Consider the following 24,874-nt stretch of genomic DNA (forward strand, 5'->3'; position numbering starts at 1 on the left):
GAAGGGAGCCTTTTTCTTTTTACTGAAACCCACAAAACGGAGAAATCAGCTGTAACCCTCACTGCAGTGCTAGCTATTTCTGTTAATTTAGGAAAAAGAAATTTGAACTCAGCAGGCAACTTGTAGTAAGGATTTTCACTTTGCCTTCCCAGATATATTGACATCGCTGCCTGCTTAAGGAGGACAGGAGAGTCAGGCAGAAGCCACATAATGATAGCGTTGCTCCATGACTGTTTGTTTTCTGAACTCCTTACTCTTGTTAATTAGTTAACGCACCCAGTGTTATTAACTGATCTCAGAACCACATCTTTACTCAGAAGGAGCTGAGTTCATATAAAAGCCTGGCTGAGGGGTTTGGGAGGGGGGAAGAAGAGGAAAAGAAAGCCAAAACCCAACTGTAAGAGGAAAGCTTCCATATCAGGCCCAGTGACGGAAGCGTTTTCTGTGTATGCACTCAGGAAGGGATCTCTTGAGATGGCACTTTGGTCCCCAAAGGAGTAAAGAGATTGATACTTTCTTTTATGTTGAGATCTTTACTGCTCATTTCTCTAGAGTTATTCTTTCTTGTTACAGTGTGTATTAGTTCATTCTCATGTTGCTATAAAGAAATGCCTGAGACTGGGTCATTTATAAGAAAAGAGGTTTAATTGGCCCATTGTTCTGCAAGCTGTATAGGAAGCATGGCTGGGGAGGCCTCCGGGAGCTTTTACTTAAAGCAGAAGACAAAGCAGGAGTGAGCATCTTCACGTGGCCGGATCAGGAGGAAGGTTGGGGAGGGGGTGCCATACGCTTTTAAACAACCGGATCTCATGAGAATGCACTCACCTACAGTACGAAGCGGGGACGATCTAAACCATTCATGAGAACCCTGTCCCCATGATCCAGTCACCTCCCGCCAAGCCACACCCCAACACTGGGGTTGACAATTAAACATGATGGAGGTGACAATTAAACATGGGTGGGGACACAGATCCAAACTATATATACCACAGTGACAGAGAAATCATAAGCAGTCAGGCTGATAGAATATAACAGAAAGTTCAAAATGGAAAGAGTGTTTCTTAGGAAAGGGAATTCCTTATTCTATTGCCTTCCATGGATTTATTCCAGAGAAGCCAGAAAGAAAATGAGAAAACATCACATAGAAGGTGGGTTGGAAAGTAAGTTGCCTGAGCAGATGGCAGCAGGGGTAGGGGCAAGTCAGCAAAAGTTATTGGTTGTCCACTGTGTGCAGAGTATGGGAGACACAGTCAGGGCAGGCTAAGGTGTGAGCCTCCTCATTCATTCTTCACAGAAATAATCAAGTGGCAGAGATGGGGCAAACATAATAGAAAAGTGTAGCATCATTTTGCATTGCTTCAAAGGGGCAGAAATTTATTAAATGTGTGACATAAAATATCCAGTCATAATATTTATTGACAGTCTTCAGATAATTTGCTATATCTGATCTGTGCCATTTCTGAGCCCTATGTGAAAGTAATTTAATCTCTCTTGAGCCTCAGTTTACACAATTTATAAAACAGGAATTATAAAGTCGTAAGATGGTTTATATAAATCCTGGCATGTAGCAGTTTTTCCATACACATTGATGAATGTATAAATGAATGAATGAATGCATTACTTAGCACAGTGCTTGGCACGCAATACTCATTAGATGGATCTATTATTGCTATGATGGTATTATTTTTGTAAGCCATTAAAGAAGGTGGAAGATATCTCTTCCCTTGTAACATAACACTCACATATACCCTCACAACTTTGTCCATTGATATATTAATTAAGTGAGAAATGGTTAGATAATTTGCATCCTCACAATTCTGTAGAGGAGAATAAATTATAATTATCGCTAACATTTTCCTGCCTCCATTTCCTTCAAGGTATTTGGACAGAGGCCAGAAATAAGAGCTTAGAGGTGCCACATACTTCAAGAAAAGATCAATTTTCAGTGGGATTTTGAATACACAGCTTGGCACCAAGAAATAAATGAAATAATGTGGATTATGGAAGTGACCTGAGAGAAACTCAAAAGCAGGGGTTAACCAATTTGTTTGCTCTAGTTTAGAGTGAGAAAGAGTAACTGGGACTTTCATGTGATACAACAGAGTAGAAAATCTGCAGGGTTCTCAATGAATTTCTATCTGAAAGTTTGCCTAGAAAATGCAGGGAAAATGATATATTTCCATTTATAGTGCAACTATTATAGATTTACTGAACAAAAGATCTATTACGGCTGATTAATTTGGTCAAATGACATTAAACGGCTTGCTTTCCTGTTACAATTTGCCTGGGTGAAAGATTTGGTGGCAAAAATGGTGAATGAGGAAAAGGCAAGGTAGTGAAAAAAGACAAAAACAACTAAAATTTACCAAATATCTGCTATAAAACAGGCACTGTGCTAGTTACTTTATGAGAGTTAGCTAATTTATTTGTCGTAATAACCCCAAGTGATAGGCAAAACCAGATTAATTTGACTCTAAGTCAATCCTTTTATTGATAATCTTTAATGAGAAAACCTACCTTATCTCGGGCAGGAGCCCTCAGCCCCCGGGCTGTGGACTGGTACCAGTCTGTAGGCCTGTTAGGAACCAGGCCACACAGCAGGAGGTGAGCCAGCATTACCGCCTATGCTTCACCTCCTGTCAGATCAGCAGTGGCATTAGAGTCTCAGAGGAGCACAAACCCTATTGTGAAGTGCACATGTGAGGGATCTAGATCGCTTGCCCGTTATGAGAATCTAACTAATGCCTGATGACCTGAGGTGAAACAGTTTCATCCTGAAACCATCTCCTAACCACCCACTTCCCCATCCGTGGGAAAATTGTCATTTATGAAACCAGTCCCTTGTGCCAAAAAGGCTGGGGGCTGCTGATCTAGGGGTCAGCAAACTACAACCCATGACCCAAATCTAGTGCCTGCCTGTTTTTGTAAATAAAGTTTTATTGGACTGCAGCCATGTCCATTTACGTATCATTTATGGCTGTTTTCATGCTACAAAAGCAGAGTTCAATTGTTGTGGTATTATGTATGGTCTGGAAAGCCTAAAATAGCTACTATATAGCCCCTTACAGAAAGTTTGATGACAGAAAAAGTTTGACCCCTTTTATTGCCCTGACACTTTGAGCAAGGTCCTCTTTGACAGTTTCTTCCACAAGAAAACAGAGATAATGTTGCTGGCCTTGTCTAATGTACAGTGTTACAAAAATGTAACCTGTTGTATATGAAAATTATACGTAAACTGAAAAAGGGTCTACCATGTAGTATTGGTTGCTTTTTCTCCCAACATGCTGTTAGGAGAATTTTCAAATGTAAAACAAAAAAAGTGGAAGAATATACAATGAATGCCCACATACCTGCCCTTAGATTCTACAATTAACGTTTTGCTGTATTTGTTTTATTACCTATATACATTCTGTCAATCTCTCTATACATTCATAAATTTATCTTTCTTTTTATGTATTTTGATACATAGATGTCAGTAAAATTCACCCTAAACACATTAGCTTGTATGTTGTCATTAATTGGAGGTATTTATTTACTTTTTTCTTAGGTAAAATTTACATACAATGGAATGCACAAAACTTAAATGTACCATTTGATGAATGTTGGCAAAAGCATATGCTTGGTAACACAGATCTTTTTGAGACACAAAACATTACTATCACCCCAGAAAATTTTCTCCCTTCCCAGTCAATTCCCACCTCACTCCACTCCCAGAAGCAACCTCTGTTCTGATTTTTTTCACTATAGATTAGTTTTGCCTGTTTTAGAACTTCATGTAAATGGAACATACAGTATATACTCATTTGAGAAATGCTTCTTTTACTCAGCATAATATGCTCAGTAACAGTAGGGGTTTTTTCCTTCTTTAAGACTAATTGTATGAATACACCACAGTTTATCCATTCACTTGTTAATTAACATCTGGGCTTTTTTTTTTTTTTTTGTTCCAAATAAAGCTTCCATAAACATTCTTATAGAAGTGTTTTTGGGCATATGTTTCCTATCTCTTGTGGAAACATCTAGATGTGGAATTGCTAGGTTATAGGGTAGGTGTTTGTATTATTTTATAAGAAACCGCCAAATGTTTTTTCCAAGTGGTTGTGCAATTTCACACCCTCCACTCACAACGTATTAGAGTTCTGGTTGTTTTACATCCTTGCCAACATTTGGTGTTGTCAGTCTTTAATTTTAGCCTTTCTGGTAGATGATAGTAATATCTCATGTCAGATTTCATTTGCATTAGTCCCCAACTCTTTATGTATTGACCAATTTGTAAGTGTCTGTTAAAGTCTTATGTTCATTTTTAACTGGGTTTTTTATCTTTTTGTTTTGATTTGTTGGAGTCACTTATATTTTCTGGACACTGATCCTTGGTCGGATATATTCTTGAAAATATTTTCTTCCACTTGTGGCCTATTCATTTTCTTAACAGTGGCCTTTGAAGTGCAGAAGCTTTAAATTTTAATGAAGTCTAACTTTTTTTTTATTTTTTAACTACTATATTCTGTATACTGTATTAAGAAATGTTTGCCTACCCCCATGTTGTGAAGATATTGTCCTATGTTTTCTTATAAATGCCTTAGAGTTTAGTTTTTATGTCTAGATGTATGATTTTTCTTGGATTACTTGTAGTGTGTAAAGTAGGAGTTGAGGTTTATATTTATTCATATGGGTATTCTGTTGTTTTACATGGTTTGTTCAAATGATTTTCCTTATTGAATTGCTTTGGTGCCTTTGTTGAAAATAAATCAATGATATAAGTGTAAGTCTGTTTCCCTTGCATTGATCTTTGTGTCTATCTTAATGCCAATACCATACTGTCTTGATTATTGTGTCTTTCTGTAATAGTAAATTTTAAATTCAGGTAGTGTCACTCTTTCAACTTTGTTATTATTTTTCAAGATTGTTTTGGATATTCAAAGTTCTTTATATTCACATACAAATTTTATAATAAGTTTGTCTATTTTTTAAAAAAAAACCTTGTGGTGTTATGATTGGATCATGTTGAATCTACAGTTCTGAGGAGAATTTTCATTTTAATGATATTGGGTCTTTCAATCCTTGAGTGTAGTAGATTTTTACCTTAATATAGATCTTTAATTTCTCTCAGCAATGATTATAGTTCACAATGTCGAGGACTTACATGTCTTTCATTAAATTTATCCAAAGTACTTTATGGTTTTTGATACTTTCAAAAGTAGAATTGTTCTTTTTTTAAATTTGATTTTCCAATCATTTGCAGCCATCATACAAAATACAGCTGATTTCTGTATGTTGATCTTGTATCCTGAAACCAAGCAAGATACACTTTTTAGTTCTAGGAGTTGTTTAATAAATTCTTTAGGATTTTCTGTGTTAACCATCATGTCATTTGTAAAAAGAGACAGTTTTACTCTTCCTCTCCAATCTCGTGGCTCTCTTTTCTTTGCCTTATTATACTGGCTAAGGTCTCCTGTATAATGTTGAATAGAAATAGTAAGAGTGCCAGTACTCAGGAGAATGGTGTGAACCCGGGAGGCGGAGCTTGCAATGAGCCGAGATCGCGCTGCTGCACTCCGGCCTGGGCGACAGAGCAAGACTCCATCTCAATATTAAATAAATAAATAAATAAAAATTAAAAAGGGCCAATACTTTTGTCAGTCTTAGAGGAAAAGCATTCAATATTTCACCATTATGTGTAAATGAAGCTTGTATTCCGAGATAAGCCTCACTTTATTAAATTTGATTTTGCTAATATTTTGTAAAGCAATTTTACATTTCTCTTGATGAGAGAGATCAATCTGGGGTGTGTATGTGTGCATATCTGTAATTTGTTTACTAGGTTTGGTGCAAAGGTTATGCTGGCCTCATAAAACAAATTGAAGTGTCCTCATTTGCTTTGTTTTCTGAAACAGTTGGTGTGATATTGATTTTTCCCCCAAAATCTTCAATAGAAACCACCAGCAAAACCATATAGGTGTGGAATTTTCTTTGTGTAATTGTTTTTGTAATGATTGTTTTTGTAGTAATTTCAATTTCTACATAGGCTCCTTAGATTTTCCTTTTCATCTTGTGTCAGTTTTGATAAGTTGTATTTTTTGAGAAATATATTCATTTTATCTAAATTTTCAATTTATTAGCATAAAGTTGTTCATAATATTTACTTTCCTTTTTCATATCTATATGTTTTGTAGTGATAGTCCCTCTTTTATGCCCAGTATTTGTGATTCATATTCTCAGCCTTTTTTGGTATCAGTTACTTGCACTGCATAACAAACCACCCCAAACTTAGTGGTTTAAAATAATAACCACTTATGTAACTGTGGGCTGGCCACTGGGCTGGAATCAGCCAGGCAGTTCTTATGGTTCAGGCAGGTTCCCACAAATAGGGTCTTTGGTTACCTGCCAGTCTGCTAGGTGATGCTGCTGCTGGGGCTTGGCTGGCTGTTGTCTGGGGTGGGGGGTGATGGGCCACATGTCTCTGATTATCTACCAGGCTAACCCAGGCTTTTTGACATGGTAGCTTGGCCATGTTCCTAAACAGAATGGAAGTGTGCAAATTCTCTTGAGGCCTAGGCTTGGACTAGTGCAAAATTGCTTTTGTTCTTTTTTATACATTATATTGCCTAAAGCCAGTCACATAAACAACTCAGACTTATAGGGAGGAAAAATATAGTTCACCAACAATTCCAAGTGAGTGTGCATATAGGATCATTTATTTCAATCTCCTGCATGTTAAGGCATATTACAAATGTATACACCATTTGTTATGAATTTAACAGTTCATGTAAGTAGTCTAATGTTACCATCAATGTTATGATACAGTAATCCTCAGGCATCCTCCCAGGCCTTACTGAGCAGTAAATTCTTTGGTGTCTCATCAAAACCATTTACCCCATTAATACTTATGCATTTTTAAATTTATATTCTTAGTTTTATAAATCATTTATTTTGGTTATCCACACAACCCCAAACCAGTATAGTTCTAAGCTCTTTTTTGATCAATATTACTGCTCTATGATCCATAATACTTGAATAATTCAAAATGTGGCACTGGTAAATATTATCGTGAATATTTTGACTTTGGGTTTAAAAAACAGCTTGGGTTTTAAATAATTTACAGCTGTTAATAAGTTGTAAGTAAAATGAAACATAGCATAGATAATATATTTCTCCAGGTCCCCATTCTGTCTGCCAACTGTCACAGAAAATTCTTGGACAGAGAATATATAAGTAGAGTTGGGAATGGGATGATAGAAATACAGTTTAATTCCACCAGTCTCTTAAGTATATATTTTAGCCTAGCCATTAAGTCAGGTTGATTTCACCTTTCCTGAAATCTACCTCCAGAAATTTATCCTAAGTTACTTAATGGGTATATGAACTCATCTGGTGATAAGTGGTCATTTATAGCATTGTTTCTCTCATAAAAAAATTGGAGGCAATCTAAATGCGTAATAGAAAGGGACTGGTTTAAAAAATGACATGTACATCACATGGAATATTATACAACCTTTTAAAAGTTATAGAAGAGGACTTAGTGATTTGCATGGATATTCATTATATATGTTAACACATAATACATTTTAAAGTAGATTGTAAAACTACTTGAATGATTATATTCTTGGTAAAATAGTTACATTTAAATACATATAAACATAAAGAGATGCTTGGAATAATATACAACAAAATACTAATGGTACTCATTTCTGAATAGTGGCAATACAATTTTTAAAAAATTCTTCCTAGCTGAAATTTTCCTTTTATTTATCCTGTGCTTTTTGAGTGGCAGTTTTAAAATTTTATTTTATTGTGGTAAGAACACTTAACATGATATTTGCACTCTTAACAAAATTTTTAAGCGTACAGTACAGTTTAGTATCATTGCCTATCAGTGCAAAGATATACAGCAAGTCTCTAGTGCTTATTCATGTTGCTTGACCAAAATTTTATGCCCATTGATTAGTAACCTCCATTTCCCACTCTCCACAGCCCCTGAGAACCGCCATCCCACTCTTTGATTCTATGAAGTAGACTGTTTTAGATACCTCATATAGTGGAATCATGCAGTATTTGTCTTTCTGTGACTGACTTATTTCACTTAGCATAATGTATATTTTTTGTTTTTCTGATTTTTAAATCCATGATTTGAAATTTTTAGAATGAATATATGTTGAAGACAGGAAAAATGAATAAAAATGACTTTTACAGAAAAGCTCTACACAGCCACAGTTTTCAAAATTATTTTTATTTTTTTGTTTCCACCCTCAATGCAGGAAGAGCTCTTGAGCTTTAGAAAGCCTGCAGAGTCACTTCACACACTGGGGCCTGTTGGGAAGTGGGGTGGGGAGAGGGAGAGCATTGAGAAAAATAGTTAATGCATGCTGGGCTTAACACCTTGGTGATGGGTTGATAGGTGCAGCAAACCACCATGGCACACGTTTACCTGTGTAACAAACCTACACATCCTGCACATGCACCCAAGAACTTAAAAATTAAAAAATAAATAAAATATAATTCAAGATATGACAGGAAATTCCCCTAACCTGAAGCAAGACTTGTTTCTTCAGAATCTAAAGGCAAACTGCACCTGCAGACTGCACCTGCTTTTATAAATAAAGTTTTTATTGTAATGTAAAAAAAAAACCTTGGAATGATCTGCTTATCCCCAAGACTGGTTTTATTGCCACCTTGATAGAATATGCTATCATGAAATGCAGTAGTTACCTTAGGATTGTTGTTTCTGCTGTTAATACTCACAAGTACTCATAAAGTGGGGCAATTCTTTTTAAATAAGCATGATTTCTTTTTTATTTGACATTACTGTGAGAAAGACTTGTAAAAGGTTTTGGTTGGAAGCCGAATCAGCATTCTTATTCCTTTCCCATAACTCCTATTCATAGGATCTGAAATCTTTTTAAAAACTCAAATTGGCTAGAAAATTATTGTTAAAAATAGACACAAATATCGCATCTGTTTTAAACCACTGGTTGTTATCCTGTGCTTGTCTCACCAGTCTGACTGAAGAGCTCACTGACAAAGTAATATCCATTACACATCTGTAGTAAAATGGTATTTCTATTTAGCAAATCCCACTGTTATCACTGGTGTAGTACAGACTTTAGCCAAATCTTACTAGATTTTAGTGCCATGGCTGCACGCGCGCACGCACAGACACACACACACACACACACACACACACACACACACTGTATTGGAGGTTTTGATTTATATTTTGTTTTCATTGAATAGATTGTTCAAGCTAATTTTCATCTAGAAAAGGGCTAATGTAACGGACACTCGGTAATGCCCAGGGGTATTGAAACTTTCTGTAACCCAAATTAAATTTGATTTAAATTAGATGTATGCTGGAAAGAATTTTTAGAGTGGAGCAAAGTGTTGCAATATCACCACCTCTGCAGAAAAGACCACAATTTAAATTTTTTCATTAAATTATTTGGTTTGTTGCGGGAAGGAGCAAAACCTAGATACTGATTACTGATGGCTAAGTGTACGGAGTTTAGTGCAAGCTTTCTTGTGCCGGCGGAAGCACTGGGGCAGATTCAGTCCACCTGGGTAACTGTAGCGGCTCCTTGCCTGCAGCTCCGTTGTTCAGGCAGCTTGTTCCATGTCAACACCTGCTCATTAGGAACTGGACCAAGACTCCCAGAGAGCTCTCCGATGGCCCTGGTTTTGTATCCCTGCCAATCTGCGCTAGAATTTAATAACAACCTTGAGGTGAAACTTGGGCCTTTCCTCATTGCTAATCCCCAAAACCATCTGGCCCTTCCCTTTCTCTGAATAACAATTTTGTGCATGCGTGGTGGGAGGGAGGAGGATGGGGTGAGAGAAGGGGAACAAGCATCTTACATTTCTTAAAGGACAATGTATTCACTTTCAGAGTAGATAGAGTTTCTTTTAGGTCACAGACCTGAGCTCGTTCTTTCCATAACTTCCACATCTTTAATGGCCAGATAATTGTTTAAAATTTGCACCACTCGTTAACTGTTGACAAACCTCCAAGTTTAGTTTTTTTAATGAAATAATGCCAAAAAGAAGCCTGTAAGTCTGTAATCATGATTCTGATTTTTAAAAAGATTATGCATTTTCTCTTTAATTTTCCACTGGGTTTAGTACAGTATTACATACATAGGCGATACCCCATAAATATCTGTGTATTCCCATGTGTTGCCCTAAAAGTAATTGAAGTAATTTATGTGCTCTACAAAGTAATTGAAGTAAGATATGTGTCGTATATAATAGGAAATTACAAATAAAATATAAAGCATCAGAACTTCCTATGCCCTCTCCCCACCCTAGGGGAGGAACCGGACATAGTGAACCAGATATCCTATGTATTGCATACAGGGCATTGTGTTTATGACACTGCTAGAGGTTCACTCCAGGGAAGATGACCATTGAGTGAATGCCATATGCAATCACCTGTACTACTTAAAATTGTTTTCTTACTTATGCTCACTGACCATTTGTTGAGTCTGGGTGTCTTAAATAATGTTTGGATTATGCTGCTTCATTAAAGAAGGTACCCAATAAATATTTGTTAAATGAGTGAATTAAAGAAATGTTATCTGTGTGGACATGGTATAGAAAATGTACATAGCAACTATGTTTTTCCATCACTGAAATGTCAGTGATCATGTTCAAATCCAGAGGACAAATTTTCATGGGTATTATGTGAATACACACATCCACACATGTATACATACATGTATGCACATATACCTGTGTGTATATGCATACAGGTATGCACATATACATGTATGTACACATAAATATTCCAAGCATCAGGTTTTGACCATGCTGTCCATTCACCCTTTCCCAAAGACCCTCAGAATGATATGTTATTAACAATGTGCTACCTCAGAAGAGCAGTCAGCAAACAGGCCTGCAGGCCACATCCAGCCTTATTTTGGTTAGCCTGTAAGCTAAGAATGTTACTTACATTTTAAATGGTTAGAAAGAAATTAACAAGGAGTATATTTGGTGACACCTGAAAGTTATATGAAACTCACATTTCAATGTCCATAAATAAAGTTTTATTGGATTAGAGAGACACTTTGATACCCTTACATATTGTCTCTGGTTGCTTTTTCACAGAGTCCATTAGGTGCAACAGAGACCACCTGGCCTTTGGAGCCTGAAATATTTATTCTCTGGCCCTTTACAAAAATGTTTGCTGACTCATGTCTTAGAAGATACAAAAGATAAGTAGGATGAAATCTGCCTGAATCAACGAATACCTCACAGTATTACAAACAATGCTGTTCACTCTCAGCCCCTTTTTAAAAGATATTGGGAAAGAATGAAAAAATTGTTCTGGAGTTGTATTTTTTGAAAGGACCTCATCACCTTTATCTCCAAAACATAGGACCTTATATTCCAAACAGACTGTTTTGAATATTCAAACTTTAATCGTTCTTGTGATTATATTGGCATGATCTAATGGAAGGGCAAGGAAAAAGTTGCAAAGTTGTGGAACATATAACATGAAGCTCAATTAGTCTGATTCCAATTTGCCTTCCAAAACAACATGAAAGAGAAAACCTGCTAACACTTGCCAAGTTCAAGGACAAGTAGGAAGAGGGCGAATCCCAAATCTACTCAGGAACCCTGAGTGCCAGCCAATCTGTGTTACTGTCTCCCCAACAAGATGATGTCCTGTGTTTGCGTGTTAATGTTTTTGTTCTCTGTGATGTCCGTGTTGCTTCATAGACATTGGTTATTGAAACACACTAGTAAGATAGGGAAGAAGCAGGTGTTATTTCCACTCTACAGAAGGATGAGGCTATAAACTCTACATGTAGCCCTTTCCATGGCAGGAAGTCAGTTCATTGCTAAATCCAAGAAAATAAGATGTCTTTTTGTTAGACTTAAATTTCTGCATGGTGGATATGTTCCACAATATGCTAAAGAATTATTATCTGAGTTTTAGTCTGAAATTTGACTGATTTTCATTATAGTATCTGGCGTAGTGTTTAGTTTTTTTTTTTAATCCTACTATAAGTATGACCTCCTAAATCAACGAATTAAATGCTTCGTTCTCTAGAGATAAGATCCTTTGCTTTCTTATATGTGCTGCTCCATTCCTCCTACACAGGGTCAGCAAATGATTCCTGGGCCAACAGTTTCCTGAATCTTCAAATACAATCTCCTTTGTACCTTTGCCTTTAAGTTGCTTCTTGAAAGAAATGTTTTGAAAGTGAATTTGCTTTCCTTATATCTTGGTCAGAACTCACCAACATAAAAGGATGCAAAAATCAATCACTTCATCCTTACTGTAATTGGATTTCAGCATCACAGCGTGTATGTTGGGAGAGTTAAGAATTCCTTTCATGTTGCAGATACAGAAACAGAAACTAGGTAGGATAAGGTCTCTGTAAGGTCTCATAGCTACTTAGCGACAAAGTTGGCGTAAGAGCTATTTTGCCTTACTTAGTTACTTTCATTATATTTCCTTTTGGCCAACTTAAATATAATTACTATATAGACATTAAATTACGAGAGTTTATTGAATTATCAGAAGAAATCATTTCATAGAATGTTACATTTGACTATGAAACAACAAGACTTATTTCCACAAGGTACACAGGAGAATTTATTTCATTACTTGGTGGTTATACTTTATCAGTCTTTTTGAATTGTTATTAAGCTATAAGTTAATAAAGGTGATGGAAACCATAATTATACAAATAGTTTAAGAGATAAGTGTTACCAAAGCATATCTATTATCTTCAGTAATAAGTATATTTGAATTGAACACATTACTTGAGAAACCAGTCACTCTTCACTATTAAATGAATTTCTTGGGTTAGAGGGCAATTTTTGGAGAATTACTACCCTAATAGAGTGAAATACCTGATTCAGCTGGCTCCTCACTGTCTTGATTTATTTTTCCTGGGGAATCTAAACATGGAAGGAAGCAGAGAGTTCGAAAACAATTGTTTCCTATCTGGTCACTTTCAATTCACCCATACTAATTTATTTTCTTCATAGCGCTTGTTACTATCTAAAATTATCTTGTTCATTTTTTTATTTGTTTACTCCCTGGCTCGATATTCAAGAATTGAAGCTTCTGAAAAGGGGATCTTATCGGCTTCATTCCCCGTTGTATCACCAGCACTAACAGTAGTAGCCAGGGCGTAAAGGGAGTTTTGTATTCTCTGTTCAGGTTATGAGCAGTTGGGCATGTTGACTAGAATGTCAAGGGGTCACTTGTGAAATTGTAAGTTTCATGGGTAGCGAAAAGAGATCTGACCTAGAAAGCATTGTGCTGAGTGCTGACCTCTTCATTCTGTTTTACGTTACCCCATCCCTGCTTCTGTAGCACCTGTCTGTGTGTTCTAATTATTGGTGTCCTTGTCTTTCTCGCCCATGGAAACTTGAGGGCAAGGATCAAGTCTCATTTCTCTATATGTCCCTGGTGCTGAACACAGTGACCAGCAGGGTGAGGGAACACGTCCATGAGCACACGAATGCTTCTTTAGGCACAAGTGCCTGAGAACATATCTTTATGCCTCACCTCTACAAAAGAAAGAAAGAAAGAGAGAGAGAGAGAGAGAGAGGGAGAGAGAGAGAGAGACAGAGAGAGAGAGAACAAAAAAAAGAAAGAAAGAAAAGAAAGAAAGAAAGAAAGAAAGAAAGAAAGAAAGAAAGAAAGAGGCATAGTAGTTGATTGCTAAGTGTTCTCTGCTTGTTTGATGAAACACCTGCCTTCAGGAAGACAATTTCTGACAGATCGGGCTCTCTTTTTGTGAGTACTGTGTAAGTTCTTTATGTAGACCAGTGCTGTCGAGTAGGAATGGAGTGTAAGTCATGCATCTAATTTCACATTTCGAATAACCACATTTAAAAAGCTTTAAGAAAGTGAAATTAATTTAATAATATGTTTTATTTAACTGAACATATCCCAAATATTATTTCAACGTGAATCAATATATAAAATCATTGAGCTACTTTGCATTTTTTGGTACTAAATCTTGTAACCTGTTATGTATTTTACGTCTCAATTTGGATGCAAAATTTTTGTCAGAAATATTTGATCTGTATGTTATATCATAAAATTTAAAGTTAGAAAAGTAGATTCGCATATCCAAATTGTTCCAAACACACTTGCGTGTGTTCTAGTGTCTGAATTGAATATCAATTTTAATTTGAAATTTTAAATAAAACTAAATATTTAGTTCTCCAGTTACACTACTCACGTTTCCCTACCAGTAGCCACATATGGCTAGTGGCTACTGTATTGGCCAGTGCAGATTATATATAAACTCTGCTTGAATAAACCTTCCTTATATATTTTTTTAAATTTGCAAACACCCAAACCCTCCTATCACATCAAATCACAGTATTCTAGAAGAGTGAGGACTGTCATCGAAGTCATCTGGTCCAGCTGCCTCCTTTTACAAGAGCCAGAGCGCAGAGAGGAAGTGGCATGTGGTTCATCTTCCTCGCACTCCTCTCTTGGTGCCTGCTTTGTACTCAGAACTCTGCCAGGCACTACCAGTCTACTCCTTTGGGTTAAACAGACACCACAGACATGGCTGTGGGGGCCTTCTGTGTGCAATGGAGGATCTCCTCCTCTCTGCAGGCCAGTGTGGGTGTGATGGAGAGACCTTGGGGAAGCCTCCTCATGTGCCTGTTCCTGTCTGCCCATGTGAGGTCACAGAGGCAGCTGGCATGCTTGGGACCAGCTGGCTCTCTCTGCAGCACTGAGGTCAAGCCGGATAGTCAGATGGATGGGGAAAGAGGGCAGACTAAGTGCTAAGACAGATGGCACCAAGGCCAGTGCTTGTTATCCAGAGGTGCCACCCCCTACAAGGGGTGTATGAATGGCTACCAGTCCCTCAATGCTATCCAGTCACAGTTTTTTGTTTTAAGAACTTCATATGTCTCATCTAAAAGTGAAAAATAATATGAGACTGTGAATTAAAAATTTTCCAGGTGTGTGTTTTTTATTTTGTCATTTATAACCATTGACAAGTTTAGTGCTTGTTTTCTTTCCTGTTCCTTCACCTTGTTCCAAAACCTGCTCTAGGTCTCTTGATATCATCTAGGATGCCAATAATTAATGAAATGATCGTGGATCCAGATTTCTTTGTGAAGAAGAAATATTTTGACTATCTCTTATGGCAAGGCTGCTCTGCTTCTGAGAAAACTGAAGTGGGTGCAGCATGAAGTCGTTCTCATTCCATCAAAACACACACTTGCCTCATTACCAGGAACCTGGATTAGGGTTGAGGAGGCACACCCTCCCTGGCAGCCCTGGAACCATTTCTCTCTTTAGTTTCTTTCTTACTTCCATCTTCCATTATTCTATATACTCCCCATCTTCTCCTTCTTTATAGCACAGTGTAATATTTTTTAAATGTGCACAGCTCTTGTAACTTCAAAATCCCCAAGTGACAGTGTCATCTCTGTGGAAACCACATATGTTGTTATTAGTTTGTGTGTCAACTCAGCTCAACAAGGTAGACACACAACATGAAATGACCAGAAAGAGTAGTCAAGTTATTAATTGGCTGAATTAATATTTAGAGCTTTTCTTGAAATCCTGGAAAGGTGTATGTGAAAAATGAGCGGGGAGAAATACTTGGCTGTGATATCTAAAGTCTTTAAGGCATCCTAATGAACTGATTTGGCTTTATTTTCAGTGGAATATTTAGTCACAATTGTTTGATTCCTGGATTAGATGTTATCTGGAGTATGCCCATTACTCCATATGCCCAAAATGGAAAGATATTTTTATTGTTTTTATAGAAGATTCATGCTCTAATAATGCCCAGGCGGGAAGCACTCTACATGAAAGTTGTTAGTTCTGGTAATAAATTAAAAAAAATTATTTCGGACAATTTTTAGCAGGGATAATCACTTTTTTGACATAACTTCTAGTAACAAAGCTGCAAGCAGGGAAAACACTGAGACTCTTTGGGGCAGTATGGTGGCTTTCAAATTGTGCTCACCAAAGCTGCCTTCTGGAGGAGGGCTGGGAGAGCCAAAGAGCTGGGGCTCCAGGATACCATTTTTCCATTCAGCCATGCAGCTCCGCTGTTATGTTTATTATAAGTACCTTTCCTGTAGGACTTATTTGAAGAATGATTTCTTCAGCTAATAAAAATTTGAAAGATCTCTCTGTACTATATTTTGGAAGCATGGCTTAGGAATTCTTGTACCTGGGACTTTTATAAAACAAGAACAGATTTTTTCTTTTTTTCTTGAGAAAGGGAAGTCACTTAAGAATTTTTGTCCTTAGCGTTTTTTTTCTTTTTTGGGGGAGGGAGGGGGGAGCCAAGGGACAGGGTCTTGCTCTGTCACCCAGACTGGAGTGCAGTGGTGTGATCTCAGCTCACTGCAACCACTGCCTCCCAGGTTCAAGTGATTCTCATGCCTCAGCCTCCCGTGTAGCTGGGATTACAGGTGCACACCAACATGCCCAGCTAATTTTTGTATTTTTAGTAGAGATGGGGTTTCACCATGTTGGCCAGGCTGGTCTCGAACTCCTGACCTCGAGTGATCTGCCCACCTCAGCCTCCCAAAGTGCTGGGATTATAGGCATGAGCCACCGTGCCCGGCATACCCTAAGCTTTTAATAGCTTTGACATTCCGTGCATGGGCCACGCCCATCCTATGTAAGTCCTATGTAAACATTCTCATGGTCAATGGCAAGTAGTAGGACTGGAGAAGTTGCTGTAGAGGGAGGTGACCGTCGGCCTGACTGGACCTTGTACTGTTGTTTCCTCTAAGGCCATGTTTGCATCTCATTCTTGTTGCTACCGGGGATCTGCCCCACTTCTCAGACACATGAGCTTGTACCAGTTGGACGATTGGTTGTACTTTAAAGATTCATACCAGTTTTTAATCTCCCAAATGGCCATAAGTTCTTGAAATTTAAGTGGAAATGTTTGATAAAACTTTAGTCAAGGAATAAAGTTTTTAAAAGTTGTTTTAATGTTTTCATTTCAGCTATAATAAAGGCTTTCTGGAACTATTGATAAAACTGTCAATTCAGTTTTGGGGGGCAACTGGCATTTGTGGCTATCTTGAGTCAATGCCTTTGTGTTGAGAATAAGTACACAAGGAGCTTGAGAGTTACTTGTCAGGATGTCTGCTGTGTAGAGAGAAAGGGATTTAGCCTTTAGTAATATCACAGTCAAAAACCTAGGACCCACAGGGCTGCCTTTCTTAGTAGAGTCACTGTTCAAAGTTCTAGTTCAGAAATGGAAGATAAAAGATCACATTTGCTGTTAAAAAAGTAATCTGAGCAAGCTATACCTTAGGATTTATTTTTGATGGGCTAACCACTTACTGAGATAAGGGAAAATCCAAGGCAACAAAAAAGTCACATTATAGAGTCCTAAAAAGCCATGACACATTCTCAACTTCTGAACATTGGGGGGAAGCAAAGAGTTATTCTAGAGAGAAGTATGTTGAAAAATACCTGTGGCTTATTTTCCTAATTTCCAACTATACTTTTGCCGATAGAAATCAATGAAAAGTATAGTGCTTTGCCAGCCTCAGACGGAGAAGTTACTTGATCAAGCACACTTCTAAATATATTTTAAAGTATCATTAGCGTCTATAAAGAAAGAAAAGATGATCCAGGAGCCAGTGGGAAAGACGCCAGCTTTTTAGCTGGCTGTTCTCTTCAACTTGCTGAAAATAAAAGAAATTGTATGAATGTTTTTCAAAAGTATAAGACGATTTATATTGGGAAAATGCATACGAAGTTTTAATTTTTACTCTACCCCACCTGTTACTAATACAGTAAAATATCTTAGTAGAAAAACACTCATTTTTACTACAAAGACCCAAATACCTTTCATCTGCTTTTGGAGCTGAATTACATTTAATCCCCCACCTTCATTTTTCCCCATTTTTGTATGGTTTCATAGGCAATGGAGAAACTTTCCAGAACTCTTTCTTCATGAAGATAGTTTGTGTGGAAGGCAAGCATGTGAGCATCGGTGCACATAGTAGGCCCTTGGTAACTCTATGACCAGCGTGGTTTCCCTGTGGTTCACCGTGAGGCCTCAGAGAAGTGTGCAGTCCATTGGTAGTAGGAATGGGATGCCATGGTCCCTGATTCTTTCCCTTCCCATTTTTATCACTGCTTCGCAGAGACTATAAAGCATCCTACAAGAGGAAAAGAGGAAAGACCTTTGAACCCCAAATCTAGAAGTATGGTGAGTAAAAGTTGTTTGCAGGAACTCACACTTGGCACTCTTTGTGAAGCAGACAAACAACAGCTCCAGAGAACCCCAACCAAATCCTCACATGATGCATTGGACTTGGTGCTCTGTCCTTTACACACCTACACTTTCAGCCCTACAAAGTCAAATGCACCGACCGCCAAAGTTATGGACTTTTGTATCGGAAGCACACATGCTAACAAAGTATTTTCATCAGAACATCTTTTTTTTTTTTCTGACTCATTTTCTTGGTGAAATTGTTGTGTGTGTGTGTGTGTTTTCTTTTTTTTTTACTAGGTCTCATATGTTTTAGGCCCAGCCTGACATTTCAGCAGTTTCTTGCTAAAGCGCTTACTGTGAATACTGTGTAGTATGTGTGCAAATGACTCCCGACTTATTAGATTTCTTCCAGTGTGTGCATCCTAGCAGAAGACACCCCAGCAGGCCTTGAGCACTGCTGCTGCTTCACTTCACGTAATGAATATTCAGAGGCTGCAGTCATTGAGAACTCAGGTGGCAAAAATAGTAAGGTGATTGAAGCAAACCCTAACATGAAAGCAAATCTGCATTTCAGTGACTCAGAAACACTGATTACAGCACAGATTCCTGACCCTCAGACCCCATGAGAGGAGAGTCCTGGGGAACCTCCTATGAATCAGGCATCTGTTCCATACACCAATATGCTCACGTCTTTCTGTATGATGTGTTGTAATCAGCATGTTGTTTTTAAAAGACAACAAGCCCTTCTGTAGTCCTCCCCACAAAATGCATTTGGATTGATAGTTCAGCATAAAGGATGCACTGTTGAGACAGGCAATACATGCATTGTTTTCCCTGTAATGCAGTCAGGATCTCCATAGCAAAATTTAGTGTGTTTTTTGAAATCTTATTTTATATATTTTGTCACCATCAGCAGTTGAACTAAAGTAGGAACAGCTCCATTCTATCAGGGGTTAAATTATTCTCCGTGTAGATCTAGTGGTGATGTATAAATTGCAGCCTTTTCTTTTTTTCAAAGGATTCTAAAATAGGTTTTCAGAATTAGCGCTGGATTTTTGCTTCTGCATGTGTGGTGACTCTTGATTCTTCCCCTTTGGAGAAGCATCCTTTGCAGCATTCCCCCTTCCGAGGAATCACTTAGACACTTCCAGCTGGTGGCAGGGGATACAGCCATAATACAGCTTCCTCTGTCCCAGCTGTCTTCTTCACTACGGTAAATGCATTACGATGGCTGTACTCTCCTGTAAAGGTTCAGGTAGAGGAAGGTGTAGGATGAAGTCCGGACACCATCATTTGGGTTTTTAAAAGCTTCAGCTTCTCCAGCATCTTTGCATTGTGAATATCTTCCTGCTTCTAGTCAAAGCTTTCTCTCTAGTGATTGGAATGCTGCCGTAAGCCTGATTAAAGGTGCCTGAGGATATCACCTTTTACAAGGAAGCCGTGCGTGCTTGAGAGGATCTTTTTAAATGCATTATGGCTCATGCAGCCTCACAATTAAAGAAAAACAGGGATTTAGAAATCAATGCTGAAGAAGAGCCTGAGAAAAAAAGGAAACACCGCAAACGGTCCCGGGATCGGAAGAAAAAGGTATCTATGTATGCCAGAGCATATATCTTGCCTGGATTCTTTTTGTTTTAATCTCCCTCTGGCATCTGTTAGAAGCATTAAGGGTTATTTTTACATGCTGGGTAGAGTGTAAATTGGGTGTGTAAATTGGGAACAGATGATAAACCCTATGGCAGAACATGGCCATAGGATGGGCAAGGCAAGAGGGACGGTTTTCTCCTGTGGGGTGATTGCAGGGCTATGCGGAAAGTGTGCTTCACTTTATATAGGCATGGGCATGTTTCCATGACATGGAAAGGTGCTGTGAGGGAGTTACAAAAGTAGTTTCTTCACAGCCCAGTCAAGGTGAAATGCACTGCGGTGACTTGGGTTAGAGGGAGAGGCCAGAGAACCAGGCTTTGTACTTCTTAGAGGTTTGTCTCATGGAAAAAGAGCTTTTGTGCTGGAACTGTGTCACATGCGTGCGTTTCCCAGGCAGATCTGTGACCTTAGAGACGTAGCACAAAAGTCATTTCCTGCTTTGCTTTTATTTCCTCTTTCTTTCCTTTTGCCTCTTATTTTTATAAGGTGCTTTTTGTCAAGTTGTGCAATGGAAATAAGCTGCTAGAAATAACTTTCTTTTGTTAAATAAAGCTGAAATCACAGAGGTTTGTTTTTCCCTGCTGGGTGAAAGTGATTATCCTGAACTCAGGAATTCCAGTAACCTGCAACCTTCAACACTGATTGCTTTAGATCAAAGCATGGGCATTGATGATTCCTTACTGATATTCCAAGGCAGGGGGAAAATAGGAGGAATATTCTGGGTCAGTGGTGATTTATTATAGCCCGTGAGTACTTAGAGTGCCCTTAAATATGACTCCTAGGTACTGAGCCGGGAGTAAGACCCCAAAGCACTTTTCCTCCATGATAATTAATAAAAATTGACTAAAACTCTGTGATCTGAATAGGAAAGGCAGGTCATAAAGCATTTTTATGTGTCTTTGTGAAAATTCCCAAAGGAAAGATATCCTTAATTTGAGCAGTAAGGCATGTGCTTTCTAAATGACATGCAGATTGCATCTCCCACATGTACCCCTCTTCAGGAGTGACCATGAATATTCCCGGTACCTTTGCCATTTTCTTCAGAGTTAGGATCTATAGAAGACTCTCTGCCTTTTGTTGCATAGCTGACTTTGAGATTGAAGCTGGAGAACTGCAGTTGTTTCACTGCAAGATGTTAAATATAGATAGTTCCTACTTTGATATTCTTGTAAATAAACTTCTTGAATATATTTTCATAAAAATACAAACTTGGGTTAAGAAATTGTGTGCAGGCGTATTTCAAAGCCTTGCACAGCACAGTTGTTATGAAATTGCCGTACTTTGCTAGATTCTGGTCTAATTTTATTGTGTGAGGTTTCTCTGTGGGTAGGTCACTACCACTTGCCCCCAGTCCATACATCTCTGCCTACCCCCACCGTGATAAACTAGCTTCTAAGAAACATGGAAAAGGTACATATATTTGTATGAAGATATGGTGTCATATTAATATTGACACTATATGTTAGGGTTGTTAGGCTAGCTAGGTTTATGTACAGCAGTTTTCTGTAGCAGTGATGACAGATCTGTTACCTTTGTGCCTGGGTCCCTGTTTGACTTGGAAGCAAAATAGGGAAGGGGTGAGGCAGAGGGAGTTTCTGGACTCAATGAGCTGTAGCAAATGCTTTGTGGACCAAAGTGCTTTGTTACCAGTACAACAGAGTCTGTCCAATGTAAATCTCTTAGCAACCAGAAGGGAACAAGGAGAAATATCAATATCGCTATTGTAAATGTGCAAGTGGATTTAAACGTTTTGTTCTCAGGACACTCACAGAGTAGATCCTAAAACTGGTTCATGGATAACACTTTCATTGCTGTTGTACTTGTTAATTCTTAACATAGTAAAATAGGTATATTCTGTAAGATACAGTGTATTACAGAAGATATAATATTCATAGTCAAATTATTTCATATAATACTTGTAATGTACAAAGTTAAGACTGAATTATTTTGAAAACACTCTAGATTTCCTTCAGTGGCATAGCCATATATGACCCTCATTCCTCTATAAAGGGAATTGTTATGATTTTGAGTTTCTTTTTCCCCACCTTTTTCTAAGATCCTGATGAAGGCCTATGAGCTACTTCGTTCCATGTTGTAGACCTCATGTCAATAAAAAATGCTGCTTCTAAATATTTTGTGGGTTATTATGGGGATAGTTGCTCTTGTTCATATGCAGAAATATCGTATAGGATTTTTTTTTTTTTTTTTGAGATGGAGTCTCACTCTTGTTGCCCAGGCTGGAGTGCAGTGGCATGTTCTCGGCTCATTGCAACCTCCACCTCCTGGCTTCAAATGATTCTCCTGCCTCAGCCTCCTTAGTAGCTGAGATTACAGGCACCCGCCACCATGCCCGGCTAATTTTTGTACTTTTAGTAGAGATGGGGTTTCGCCATGTTGGCCAGGCTGGTCTTAAACACCTGATCTCAGGTGATCCACCCGCCTCGGCCTCCCAAAGTGCTAGGATTACAGGCGTGAGCCATCACGCCGGGCCAGGAGCTTTTAATCACATAAAAGTAATAGTGGATACACTCAAAAGCTTGGGAAAATCCTAAAGAGTATCTAGTTTATAAAATAAGGAATTTGGTCCATGACACTCCTGCAGTTCAGGTTTGAGCAAGGCCAAAGACGAAGCTTTCTTGATTAGGTGTGATGACACAGAATCGTATAGTATGGGATATCACTATGTGTTATCATGAAATCATAATACATATGTAGACTTAACATTGGATTCACATTTCATCAAGTTTTTTAAAACTCAATGAATTATACATATGGTCTATTTTGAATATGTTAATCATGAGTACATGATTACCAGTCCAAAAAAAAAAAAAAAGCAGTACAGAACTTCTAGGAATTTATAATTAGTTGAGTTTTAATAAAGATGTGTTTTATTCTTGACATAACTTAAGTAGTGTTAAGAAAAAGGAAATCTTCCTATTTGTTGAAAGGAAATGCGTCTAAGTGGATGAAACTTTACTTTTTTATTACTAATTTGTCTGGCTTGAAAAAAAAAGTTTGAATGAGTATCTTCTTTAAAAGGCGCTTACCAATGCACTTACAAATGCCCCTTAGCCATACTTTCCCACTGCCCTTCCCTGCCATATCTTTTTCCCTTCACACTTCTCTGCTCATGGGCCACTTAGGTTGGCAACCAGTGGGAGGCATGCCAAAAGTAGATAGAGTGCCTTTGGGTGGGTTATTACTGGATCCCTGCCCTGACTGAGCAAGTAGCTGAGAAGAGCTGTTTATATCCCCTGCTCCCAGCAGGGCCCTGGTCCATGAGCAGTGGTTGGTAGGTGGCTCATCCTACCATAAAGCCATGATGGGCTGAAGTCACACGTGCTCTCTTTGTGGTCAGGCTGCAGTCCTAGCACATTGCCTGTCGTTGTTGGCTTCTGGTACCATGTTACCTGCGTGTCATGCCCTCTCCCCACATACACTATAAAATACGTTTCAACAGTGAGGGATATTACTAGAATTGACCCTAATTTGTTCCATAAGTGGGTTTTGTTAGTATATGAATACATGCTTGTGTATGTTTACCAAGTCCTGTCAAAAAATTTGAGGTGACCTAATGAAATTTATATTAAAAAAGGAAACATTTTGGAGTTTGCTCTCAACAGATAGGTAAGTAGGTAGATAGATCTCTCTCTATACATGCGCCTGACACAGTGCTAGATACTGGGATAAAATGACAATTAATTCCATGATTAACATCTTTTCTGATTATTGATGTCAAACATACAGTTAATCAGTGACAGAGCAGGAACAAATATTCATTGCTTCATTCTTGTATTCATGTATTCATTCAGTAAACATTTATTAAGTGACTTCTGTGGATCACGCATTGCATCAAATGTTGGAGACAAAGCCAATCAAAGCATAGTGGCAACACTACAGTAACGCCCAGAAGAGGCAGGGAGGGAGAAAGATAAGAGCCACTAATCACCCTCCATAGAGAATGAAGAGGGAGCCCCAGGAGCCCACAGAAAGACCCTCACTTGGCTCAGATGCACTCAGAGGAGAAGCTCAGTGAAGCTGAGCTTTGGAGGAGGAGTCAGCAAGATAGTCAAGCAGAAGAACAGGAGTCTCATGCCCAAAGTAACAGAAGTAGGAGAGACTATTAGGCTGTGTGGGAAACAGTATTTTGGAATTCCTGGAGCAAAGGGAACCTGAGTGTGTGGCACGAAAAGTAAGCAGGTGCCAGAGCATGAAGATCTTCATATGCCATCTTGCATAGTTTGGAAATCACCCTGCTCAAAGCGGGGAGAGACCTTAATGGTGGTGGTAGAAGTGAGGACTGTGAATAGCTTTATGGGGTAGAGCTGTCACTCAGGCATCCGTGTTGTAGCAGCAGCAGCAGGGAGAGCAGTCAGGAAGCTCTGATGGGGATCCAGGCACGAAATGCTGAGTGTGAACCAAGGTGGAGACTATGCCAGTGGAGAGGGGGTGTTGCATACCAAAGATATTTAGGGGAAGACTCAGTAGAACTTGGCAATGGATTGTAGGCAGGATGTGAGAGAGAGATCGGATTCTAGGATAACTGCCAAGTTCCTGGCTTGAAGGGGAAGAGGAAGAATTAAATGTCCTGGATTCATGTCTTTTCTCCCAGGCCATTTATTGACCACTTATTCTACACTAGGTAGGGTATTACATTGCTTTATAGGTGGAGACTAATTTAATCTTCCTAATAACCCTGTGAGAAGAGAAAGTATTTTTTTATTATCCCCATCTTACAGACAAGGAGACTGAGGCTGAGCCTTGAAGCTAGTTGCCCAGATTTTCACCCTAGTCAGACAGTGGTAGAACTAGAATTCCAATTTGGACAGTCTAACTCTCTAGCTTGTGCTCTTAATTACTGTGCCATACAAGGTATGTAGTATGTGGCATTAATATTTTCACAGCTACACATCAAAGTGGGCTTGTTTCAGAAAATCTTCTAAGTGATAAGCTATTTTCTAGACATGTGAAACTTTAAACGACAGGCTTTATGTCTCTAATTCAGTATTGTAGTGTCTGTTTTTCTTACCCTCTGCAGTAAA

The 24,874-nt window shown here is 38.4% G+C and overlaps 1 protein-coding gene across 22 annotated transcripts in view; it reads left to right on the forward strand.

Annotated features, from left to right (window-relative positions):
- The window catches only part of ANK3 (ankyrin 3), a 704,894-nt gene that overhangs the window by 324,643 nt on the left and 355,377 nt on the right, over nt 1-24,874 (forward strand). For 5 of the 22 annotated variants that reach the window (XM_055354152.2, XM_063710070.1, XM_055354151.2 and 2 more), the window contains exon 1: nt 18,981-19,772. The exons of 4 other annotated variants lie outside the window; for them this stretch is intronic. In XM_055354152.2, coding sequence (XP_055210127.2) covers nt 19,659-19,772 — 114 coding nt within the window. In that variant the 5' untranslated portion in view covers nt 18,981-19,658. Of the gene's footprint in view, nt 1-18,976; nt 19,773-24,874 lie in introns of those variants that run through there. 13 more of the 22 variants (XM_055354143.2, XM_055354144.2, XM_055354145.2 and 10 more) reach the window with 8 other exon arrangements.

This window comes from Gorilla gorilla, chromosome 8, assembly GCF_029281585.2.
Source record: "Gorilla gorilla gorilla isolate KB3781 chromosome 8, NHGRI_mGorGor1-v2.1_pri, whole genome shotgun sequence".
In the NCBI taxonomy this organism is placed as follows: Eukaryota; Metazoa; Chordata; class Mammalia; order Primates; family Hominidae; genus Gorilla; species Gorilla gorilla.